We start from the raw sequence: 11,289 nt of genomic DNA on the forward strand, positions 1-11,289 counted from the left end.
AAAGCTACTTGGAGGTTTAATTGTGCTAGTCATAAGCTGTATCTAGCCAGACAGGATCATTTCTTTTCCTTTTCTCAACTATTACAGGTTAGCAACTCTTTATTTGAGCAGTTGGCCTTTTAAAAGAGTGAGATTTGTTATTACTTAATGGCAGTGGTAGGAGTAAGAATGATAAGCCTGTGTAATTTGGCTATGTTGGAGGGAGCTGACAACAGGCAGTTGTGACAACTTACAGTACTTAATAGCAACAGATCTGGCTGGTGGTGAAATATGGAACAATATGAAAACAAACACAGTAATGAAATTAAAAAATGCTGTGAGTTGTGGTTTTTTCCTTTCTTCTCCCACCCCTCAAAATTTGTTCTGTTTATTCTGCCCTGCAGGTAGTTCAGTGTCTCCAAGCAAAAAATAAGAAGAAGCTGAAAGCACAAGGGAGGAAGAGTAAAAAGTTGGCCAAGAATCTCCTTAAAGAACCTGACAACCGAAACCACCTATCTCTCTGGAAACTGTATGCCTACCTAGAATGGCTGCTTGGCAACATTGATGATGCCAGGAAGGTATTTGACACAGCTCTTTGCACGGCAGGGACAGGAGGATGCAAGAGTCCCCAGCTCTGCAGCCTCAGTCTGCTTTATGCTCAGCTGGAAGTGGAACTACTGGAAAGTACAGAAGGAGCCGTTATATCACGTGCTGTTCATATATTGACCAAATTGGCTGAAAGTGGACCATATGTGCCCTATAGTGGACAAATGTTATCTGTGAATGTCTTGAAAGCTCGTAAAACGTATGAGCATGCACTGCAAGATTATTTAAGTAAACCACCAGTTTCTGATCAGGATCAGGTCAGTGATGCTAATCAGCTGGTTAACTTGGTTGGTTGTTATGCACTGTTCCAGTATTTGACTGTTGGGATTGATGCTGCAGTATTAATATATGCACAGACTTCAGAAAAACTTGAAGCTCCTGGTCCACAGAAATGTGAAAATACTGGAGAGAATTTTGGCATTCAAAATTTTCCCACTGCTCTTGAAGCTATCACACTGCTGCATACGAATTTACTCAGATTCCACATGAAAATTAGTGTTTATCCTTTGAATCCTCTGCGAGAGGCACTAACGGAGGCTCTGAAAAGGTATCCTAGCAACCAATCTCTTTGGAGGTCATACATCCACATCCAGAGGAAGTCTCACAGTGCTAGCAAAGCACGAAGGTTTTTTGATGGTGTCACAAGGTCTACTAACTCTTTAGAGCCATGGCTGTTTGCAATCCAAGCAGAGCAGCTGAGAAAAAAACTCACTGAGAATGTCCAGAGGTAATACCTTGCAGCTCCTTATGATTATGCTTTTTTTGATCTGTCTCATCACTTAGCAGAGGAGAGAAAATGCTATCATAGTTCTTATTTTGCAGATGAAGAAGCTGTAGCTAGGGAAGGTTGGTTGTTCAAGACTGAAGAGTAAGTCAGTGGCAGAATCTTGAATAGAATTGAAGACTTAGGTGATAGTCTCCTGTCCTTTCTGCTGGATCAGATTGTGTATTGCTTTGTGTTTGATTACTTGCTACTGACATGAAGATGGTACGCATTTCTTTAAGTAATTTTTAGAGCCTGCTTAGATGGCCAAGGTAGACACCGTGAGCTTAGAAACTGCTGCATTTTAATACTACAGCAGTAAGGAGTGTAATATGGAGCTACGCTGCAGTTTCTGACTGAGCTCACTGCCCTACTTTACTCCTGGATCACCGAATACAGTTGTGGCAGATCTGTTTCCATAGTGAGTACTTGAGAGTTTAGTTTTCATATGGGGTTGCTGCTAGGTAGAAGACACTGGAAATTTCCTGAATTTGCAGTGTTGTCTGGACTCAGACTTTTTGCTACTGGGAAAGGAGGAAGGGGTAGGAGATCTGGGGAATAGAGATATGTGTTCATTCTTAAAGCTTAGTCTCTAACTGTTGTCTACTCGTGGCTTGGAGCTACCTATCCACTGCTACCTACGTATCTCTGATAACATTGACAGCTAGGTTCTTTGTGTCTGCACATAGCAACAGAAATTTCCAGGGAAACGTTATCTGGAAGCTTTACATAGCTGTAAGCTTACAATATTCACACTTGATGAAATTAAAGAATTATCAGTATGCTTTAAAATGATGGTGTGTCCACTGCTTTGATTGCCACAGTCTGGCAACAGGCATGCATACATGATAGCGACATTCCTCAGCTGTCAGTGTATGTCATCCTAAATTGTAGGAAGAATTCTACAGCCCCAAAATGTAAAGGAGGATTGTAAATTGATTAACTGTTAATTACAGACTGGCACTATGATAGGTTGTCATGGTAGTTACTGGAAACTGATGTTAAAATTCCAGAATGATGATTTTCTCTGTGACATTTAGTTCCCTTCCAGATTGTTCTTTGCTAGCATAGCCTTTCCTGTAGTTTATATTTGTATAGGGACAAGTTGGATGTTGCAAGAGCAGAGCTGAACTGCTGCAACAGAGAGATAAATGGCCTGTCAGTCATGCATAAAAACTAATGTTTTATGATGTTGTGACAAACTAAGAAAATGTCTGTACTATGTGTGACTATTTCCTATTCTGTTTTGTATTTCTGCTTGTTTAAGTGCATGGAATTCATTTAAAGAAATGAACATGAAGGGTAAAACAGTAGCATATGTAAGTCAGTGTGAGGTACAATGCTCCAAATGTCTGACTCCAGAGTAAATTACATCATTTTCCCTCATGGCAAAGGTTGGGATGAGAGGAAATACGACCTCAAAGACCCTTGGAAAAAGAGGCAAGTTAGGAGCAAGTGTTAAGGGTGAGTGGAATGGAACAGGTTGGCAGGCTAAGAGGGTGCATGCAGACAGAAGTGATGTTGCCATGAGTGCTCCAGACTGTTTCTTCAAGCTCAAGCATCAAAAATAAGCCAATTTGTATCAGCTGTAGGTAGAAATCAATGCTTTGGTGAAAAATATATACCTGCTTTTGTGTTATGCCTGGAACTTAGGGGATTTGAATCTCTGGGTGAAAAAGAAAATTATTATTGTAATCATGGTTGAGATCCAGAGCTGTAATCTAGGCCTTGATCCAAGACCAATGTATGGTCTTACAAAGGTGATCGGTAAATTTGAACAGGCTTGCCTGGGCATCCGAAGAAGGCTTGCTGACCTAGACTTGAATTTGGTTTGAGCTGCTGTGCCAAGCTTGGAATGATAAATGATCTTGAATGAAGACTAAGATAAGTGTTTTGAGATCATATGATAATGGAGTATTGTACTCAAAGAGAAATTACCTCCTCCAGTTGGACAGGGTTAATTTTTCAACATGCTAAAATAATTTTTCACAAAAATACCTCATTTGTCTTTTTTGAACTGATTTTCCTATTTAGAAATGTGTTGATTATATTAGCAAGTGCTAAAAATCTGGTTTATGACATTCAGAGTTTGTAGCATGAAATGCAAAAACCTGGCTATATACAGTGCTATGTGAACAGAGACAGTACATTGATCTTTACCTTCTCTTACCTGGATATGGTCCTTTAGCTTGGGTTTAAGGGACTGTGGTTTCTTTTTTCTTCTGTGTTTCAGGGCAGATATTGGTGAAATACATTCTACTATTCCTGAAACTGGGTTAACAAATCGAATTGTAGCTCTATTCGAACATGCAGTTCAGAGTGAAAATGGTACCCATTGTCCACTGCTGTGGAGAATGTATTTGAACTTTCTGGTAAGAAGAGGAGTATCGGTTCTGGTTTTTTGGTGGTTTTTGGTTTTTTTTGCTTTGTTTTGGTTTTTTACCATATTTGGAATTTCTCATGAACACAGCTACAAGACTGTATAAAAAAAGGAATACTAAATACTGCTATACCTCTATGATTTGCAAGGTGATATGTTTCAATTGTAATGCTCCTTATTGCTGGGAATATTAAGGAAAATGTAATTCACATGGATTAGAAGGAGTAACAGCTTCTGACAGTGTAGTGTTAATACAGATACAAGTTATTGTGGTTAATACAGGCAAGTTATTGTGGCTGCCATCTTATATAGATAAAAAATATGTCATAAGATGCCAATAGATGAATTCCATCCAGTCTTACTCACAACATAAAGGTATGTGGGCAGGGGAGCAAAATTTAAGAGGAAGCAAATTGTAGGAGCTTAGGATCTTATTATTTTTACATAAGTAAAATCAGCAAAGATGACTTGTATTTATGTTTTAGACCTACTTTGGGGTTCTGTAAGGAAATTATAAGGACTTTGAAATTTCAGTCAAATCTAGATCCTGATTTTGTATAACTTCACAGAATCACAGAATGGTTGAGGTTGGAAGGGACCTCTGGAGGTCATCTTGTCCAACTCCACTGTTAAGCAGGGCCACCTAGAGCCAGTTGTCCATGACAATGTCTAGATACCTTTTGAATACATCCAGGGATGGAGACTCCAGAACTCTCCAGGCAACCCATGTCAGTGCTCAGTAACCCTCACAGTAAAAAAAAGTGTTTCCTGGTGTTCTAACAGAGCCTCCTGTGTTTCAGTTTGTGTGCATTGCTTCTGGTCCTGTCACTGGGCACCACTAAAAAGAGCCTGGCTCCCTCTTCTTTACATCCTTGCTTCAGGTGTTTATACACATTGATAAGACTTGCCCCAAGCCTTCTCTTCTCTAGGCTAAACAGTCCCTGCTCTCTCAGCCTCTCCTCATAGGAGAGATGCCCTAGTCCCTTAGTTATCTCAGTGGCCCTTCATTGAACTCTCTCCAGTATGTGCACATCTGTCTTTTACTGGGAAGCCAATAACTGGGCACAGGACACCAGGTATAGCCTCACCAGTGCTGAGTAGAGGGGAAGGATCACTTCCCTCAACCTGCTGGCAATGCTTTGCCTAATGGCAGCCCAGAATACCATTAGCGCTTCTTTGCTGCAAGAGCACATTGCTGGCTCCTGTTCAACTCTGTGTCTACCAGGAACCCCCAGGTCCTTTTCTGCCAAGCTGCTTTTCAGCTGGGTGGCCTCCAGCATATAGTGGTGCACAGGGTTGTTCCTCCCCAGGTGCAGGACTTTGCACTTCCCCTTGTTGCTGAGGTTCCTGTCAGCTCATTTCTCCAGCCTGTTGTGGTCCCTCTGGATGGCAGCACGACCCTCAGGTGTATCAGCCACTCCTCTCAGTTTTATGTCATCTGCAAGCTTGCTGAAGGTATACTCGGCTCCATCAGCCAGATCATTAACAAAATTGTTAAATGGGATTGGACCCAATATTGACCCCAGGGGTACACTGCTAGTTACTGGCCTCCAACTAGACTTTGTTCTACTGATCACCACACTCTGGGCCCAGACATTGAGCCAGTTTTCAATCCACCTCACTGTCTGCTCATCCAGTTCCTCCATCAACTGCTTGTCTAGGAGGATGTTATGGGAGATGGTGTCAAAGGCCTTACTGAAGTCAGATAGACAGTGTCCGCTGCTCTCCCCTCATCCACCAGGCCAGTCATTTCATCATAGCAGTTCATCAAGTTGGTCAAGCATGACTTTTAGTGAATTCATGCTGGTTACTTCTGATTATTTTCTTTTTGGTTTTGTGCCTGGAAATGGTTTCCAGGATTAGCTGCTCCATCACCTTCCCAGGCATCACCGTGAGGCTGACCGGCCTGTAGTTCCCTGGGTCCTCCTCCTTGCCTTTCTTGAAGATAGGAGTGACATTTGACTTTCTTCAGTCTTTGGGCACTTCTCCCACTTGCTGTGATCAAAGATTGCCAAGAGTGACCTTGCAATGACATCTGCCAGCAAGGTGCAGTCCACATGCAAAATAAATGCATGGTAAGGAAAACATAGCTATAGCTTTTATAACTTGCCTTGAATTTTCACAGTCTTTTTGAAATCTTAAAAGCTGCGTATAAAGGTTATGCTAACTGGCATTGCAGAATGACACCAAAAAGCAATAATCTTAGTTTCTTCCGTAGTTCACCACGGAAGTACATAAATAAAATCAACTTCTCATAGGCAGTTTTGACACTTTTTGGTTCTTTTCATGCTTCTCCAAAGTACAATATGGAACATGAAAACAGAAAAGAAATGCTTGGAACTCATGTAAGGGCAGTTTCATTCCCCGGTATTACTCCTCTGTTCGCATCCTCTGATGTAATAAGTTGTCAGGGGAACAGCAGTTAGCAGGCTGTGAAATACGGGGGAGGCAGAGGAAGGAGAGACTCTTGTGTTTGATGAGATCTCTTGTGTGGGACTATTACTGTGACCATTTCTACACAAATACATGCTTGTAAATATTTTATAGAACTTTGTATATAGGAATGTACAATTGAATTACTGTTGTTCTTTGCAAACTACTAATGAGACTCCAGTATGCACAAATGCTAAAGTAAAATCACCCAGTATATATTTTAGCACTAATGATTAATTCATGTAAGATATCTTTTGCACAAGAACAAGAAGGAATATTTGTTAGATGCTAATACGGTGGAGGAAAAGAATACTTTTACAGTAAGAGCTTTGAATAACATTGTTCAGAGAAGCAAAATCAATTAGAAACATTAAAATTTTCAGATATAGTCATAGAAAAAGAAGTTGTGATTGTCCAGTGTTACCCTAAGTTCCGTGAATCTCTGTTTTCTCTTGTCTAGATGTTGAGTCTTCAGTATTTTGGGCAAAAGCTTCTCACTGTTTAAAAACAAAACTCTTATACAGATTTTAAAACAGACTATTTATATTAAATTCCTATTTATTTTTTGCGAAGTCATGCTTGACCAGTCTGGTAACCTATGATGAGATGACTAGCTCAGTGGATAAAAGGACAGCAGTGGATGTTGTTTATCTCAACTTAAGCAAGCCTGTTTTTTCCACTGCCTCCCTTAACATCCTCATAGGCAAGCTGGTGAAACATGGACAGTGGACAGTGAGGTGGACTGAGATCTGGCTGAACTGCCAGGCTCAAAGGGTTGTAATCGTCAGTGTGAACTGCTGTTGCAGGCCAGCCACTGGTGCTGTACCCCAGGGATTGATACTGGGACCAGCATCTTCATTAATGACCTGGATGATGAGAGTGTACTGTCAGCAAGTTTGCAGATGATACAAAATCAAGCGGAGTGGCTGATGCACCATATTCTGCTGTTTGCCTGTCCAGGTCCCTTTGAATAGCCAAGAACATGAATAAGGGGTTGGAGCATGCGTTGTACAGGGAGAGGCTGGGAGACATGCGATTGATTGTTCAGCCTGGAGAAGTGAAGGCTCCTGGAAGATACTGTCAGTGTATATAAATACCTCATGTGAGGGTGTGAAGACAGACCCAGACTCTTCGCAGTGCTGCCTAGTGACAGGACAAGAGGCAATGGCCACAAATTGAAATATAGAAAATTCCATTTAAACATAAGAAAAAGCTTTTTTTTTTTTTTTTTTTTACTGAGGGTGATGAAACACCAGAACAGGTTGACCAGTTGTTATGGAGTCTCCATCTGTGGAGATCGTCAAAACCCAACTGGACATGGTTCTGAGCAGCCTGCTTTTGCTGACCCTGCTTTGAGCAGAGGGGTTGGAGCAGATGGTCTCCAGAGGTCCTTCCAAACCTCTGTGATTCTGTGAAGAACTTAGAGGCAGAATGCTCTTTGCAGAGCTGCAGAAGATGGGTCTGCATCTTAGTACATAGCTCTGACAGCAGGGTTTCCAGTAAGTGAGATGCATTGCTGTTCACTAGAGGGAGATCATGACACCAGAAGAGCACAGGTTTCTGCAACCAATGTATCAATAACATGAAAAAGAATTTCTAGATTTTAAGAATTGACAAGGGAACCTGCTGGTTTTTAGCAGCAGTACTGGTGTAGTCAGAACAAGAGAAAATGTAAACTTATGAATGAAGATCTCTTCTTCTCCAGACATCTCAAAACATTTAAGGTATTTTCAGTATTTTGGAATTACTTCTTTTTTTGGATTTGCCATAATATCCCCTGTTTGTTAAGTGTTTTTTAAAGTACCCCAATTAAAGAGATTTATTCACAAGAAATCGTAATTACTTCTACCTGTAACTGGGATGACTGAAGCTAAGGAGACTGTTCAGCACTCTGACCTCTGCTACCCTTCTCTTTTTAAACTTCATGATAGTTGTGTGGTCTGTACTTGTATCACATAGTTGAACGAGTACTTTGAGGAAGAATTTTTAACTCCTTCCAGATAGATGCTACTTTGACATAGCCGTTTTTGTATGTAAAGGGATTCAGCCTTAACAAGTTTCTGCCGAGTAAGAAAATGTATGCGTGCGATCTCTTCAGTGCACAAAAATAATGTATTATCACCTTCACTGTACCAAAGATGCTCTTGTATAGTACATGTATAGCGTATCAGGCGTAAGTTTTGGTTAATGATTTGCACTCTTGCCCATTGCAGTATTATTGTCAAATATACGCAAAGGCACTGAGTTTAACTGAAATACTCAGCGGAGGCTCTTTCTGCTAGTCTTTGTTCTATTACTTGTCTTACAAATAAAGCCCTGAAACTCCTTAAAGACATCTCTTTGATTACATTGAAGAGTGTAACCAGTGTCACCAGTGTAACCTGTCCAATTGCACAGCTACCACAATATATAGCAATAAGGATTCCTCAGCAGAATAACACTGAGCTTTTCAGCAGTAATTTCTTTGTCTCAGAGATAATTGGTTTATTATTTCAGCTATTACTGAATTAACTATGAACATTTATTTCTCACACAGGCTTCACTAGGAAAAAAAGAAAAAAGTAAAGGATTGTTTTATAAAGCCCTTCAAAACTGTCCTTGGGCAAAGGTAAGCACAGAAAAAATATAAACCTGTCATCATACTCTAGTTTTTTAAGTTCTGTATTTGAAAAAAAAAAAAAAGTTAGACTTTAGTAGTTGTTGTAATGAGTTATATGCAAATGAAAGGAGAGATTTCTGAAGGAGAAGCACTGTAAGATTTTCTACAGATAAGAGATGCATCTGAAGTAGAAACAAACGTAGTGGTCAGTGCTGTTTGTGTTTCAGAACAGAAAGGTGTTGCATTGCATGAGGCAAGGAGATAATAAATTCCTCTCTGTGTGATCTAAAAGTGATAATGCCTTTCAGACTGTGTTCTGTCATGAGCATGGTAGTAGCAGAAATACATAGGCAAATAAAAATGTGTTTAGTTAATAGTATAATAAATTATTCAGGATTACCTGCAACTCCTCAGGTAACATCTATATATACTGCAAATGCTGCAGTGCCATCTTGACCTATATTTTATCTTTTTGAATAAAATTATTTAGTAAGAGTTGGAAAAGACTTGATTAAACATCTACATTGCTGTCACTGCACAAGTACTAATTCTGCTTGTATTATTTTAAAGAAGTACATGATATCTTATGTTCTTGCTATAGAGTTGTTTGTATATCTATGTACTACTTTATACTATGTTTCTTGCTGTGATAGAAAGATGGCACAGAAAATGTTTCATTGTCTTTCCAGGTACTCTATATGGATGCAGTAGAGTACTTCCCTGATGATCTGCAAGAGACACTTGATCTAATGACTGAAAAAGAACTGAGAGTGCGGGTACCTATGGAAGAGCTGGATCTGCTATTAGAGGTTTAAAAGAAGACTGTAGATGAGTGGAGAAAGTACAGAAGCTAGTTCCAAAACTAACAGTTAGACGTGTCTCTCTTCAAACAGGAAGTCTGTTGGGACTTGGGTTATTTTTTTGGTGGTTTTTTTTGTGTTTTGTTTTGTTTGGTTGGGTTTTTTTTAAGCTTTTATATAAATTACTATCAAAATGGAGTTCTGTTAGCTGCAAGTATTCTGGAATCAAGTACTGCATTTCACCCACAAAAATGCATCCGTTTCTCTGAATTATTGCTGGCTCCCACAGAAGGATACCCTCTTATAAATAGCCTCCTGTTGAATGCTGCCCACATTTCTTATTCTATTGTTTGAAATTACATTCCCTAGAGTTCAGTGGAGATTCAATACATGCCAACTATGGTTTGGTGAGCAGCACAGGAAATAAACATCTGCCAGATGGATGCTCCACTGTCCTCCAGTTGGCAGACTTCAGTAATTTCCTTCAGCTTGGTATGCATGCATGTGTATATATAACTACCAAGTCAAACAGCCGTTACATCTGTATATATACTCTTAGTAAAAGCTAAATCTTTGCTTGAGTGGGCACCTATTTTGGTCTTTATATTTGTACGTTTTGACAGATGACCATTTTAATATGAATATTTATGAAAAATACACCTGAATATTTTAAAATTCAAAAGGGACTTGAGTTATTTTTTTATTTCTTAATTTAACTGTGAGTGTATTAAAAATGAAAATGTATCTGTAAGGCATCTCTAAGCAGCTCACTTTTAAACAAGTTCCTGTAATTGATTACAAGCTTTTGACCCAAATACAGGCAATCACCGTAAGAGAAGTAGAGGTCTGGTCTGTATTTAATCCTCACCAAAGAAGGCATAGTAGTCAAAACATGATTGTTCAATTAGTAGCTTCTATTCCAAGAGTCTTCAGGCAAGCTCCTAGAGAAGTAATATGAAATATGGTAACAATTTAAAGATACAGTTATGTTATATATTTATTTTATAAGACAGAATATGCTGAAATATGTAAAAGACTGTTTAGCATCCCTGCTCTTGAGAACCAAGTACTCAGAAACCGGATCTTCATCTGAAGAGAGGGTACCTGTAGCCACTGAATACCTGAAACTGTTTCAGAGGTTTTTCAGGAGAAAACTAACTGTCACTAACAGCACTAAAACAATTGGGATCATCCAGCTGGTGAGATCTGATGACACGGAAAACCAGGGCTGGAGAAAGCCATACAATCTATGGCTCAGTTTTGCCTGTAGCACCACAACACAAGATATAATACACTTTCGTTTAGGCTGCACTTCATTTATTCCTTTCTAAAATTATTTTCAATATTACAGGGAACATGCAGGATTTCAAATGGCATTACAGCACTTCTAAAGAGCCTTATAATATTGCTGTGGTTGCAAGTGATGCTGGCGTTGCTATAAAAGTAGTTGATTTTGAAAAAACATTTTATTTTTAAAATCCATGCTTCTTTCAGAAATGACAGAACTCCTGAATTGGAGTAGGAGTTACTCTGTGCACTGAACAGTAACATCACAAATAGTGTGTGTGTGTTTTTTGCTTTCCCATCAAAGCAGAATGCCATTTCCTTTGAAGACCTGGAAGGGATATGGAGAGGCGGGGAGCCAGGGTGTGTTCCTGCTTGTGTTTCTCTTCAGTGTCATAGAATTACAGAGCAGCCCATGTTGGGAGGGACCTCAAAAGATCATCTG

General features: G+C 39.6%; 1 protein-coding gene across 5 annotated transcripts in view; it reads left to right on the forward strand.

Annotated features, from left to right (window-relative positions):
• NRDE2 (NRDE-2, necessary for RNA interference, domain containing) overlaps positions 1–10,242 on the forward strand; it is a 34,986-nt gene extending 24,744 nt beyond the window's left edge. For 4 of the 5 annotated variants that reach the window (XM_069783654.1, XM_069783655.1, XM_069783657.1 and 1 more), the window contains exons 11-14: positions 384–1,312; positions 3,582–3,720; positions 8,698–8,769; positions 9,450–10,242. In XM_069783654.1, the coding sequence (XP_069639755.1) occupies positions 384–1,312; positions 3,582–3,720; positions 8,698–8,769; positions 9,450–9,575 (1,266 nt within the window). In that variant the 3' untranslated portion in view covers positions 9,576–10,242. The remainder of the gene's footprint in view (positions 1–383; positions 1,313–3,581; positions 3,721–8,697; positions 8,770–9,449) is intronic. The other variant, XM_069783658.1, reaches the window with a different exon arrangement.
• The last annotated feature ends 1,047 nt before the right edge of the window (positions 10,243–11,289 follow it).

The sequence above is a fragment of the Haliaeetus albicilla genome, chromosome 5 (genome assembly GCF_947461875.1).
Source record: "Haliaeetus albicilla chromosome 5, bHalAlb1.1, whole genome shotgun sequence".
NCBI classification, from domain to species: domain Eukaryota; kingdom Metazoa; phylum Chordata; class Aves; order Accipitriformes; family Accipitridae; genus Haliaeetus; species Haliaeetus albicilla.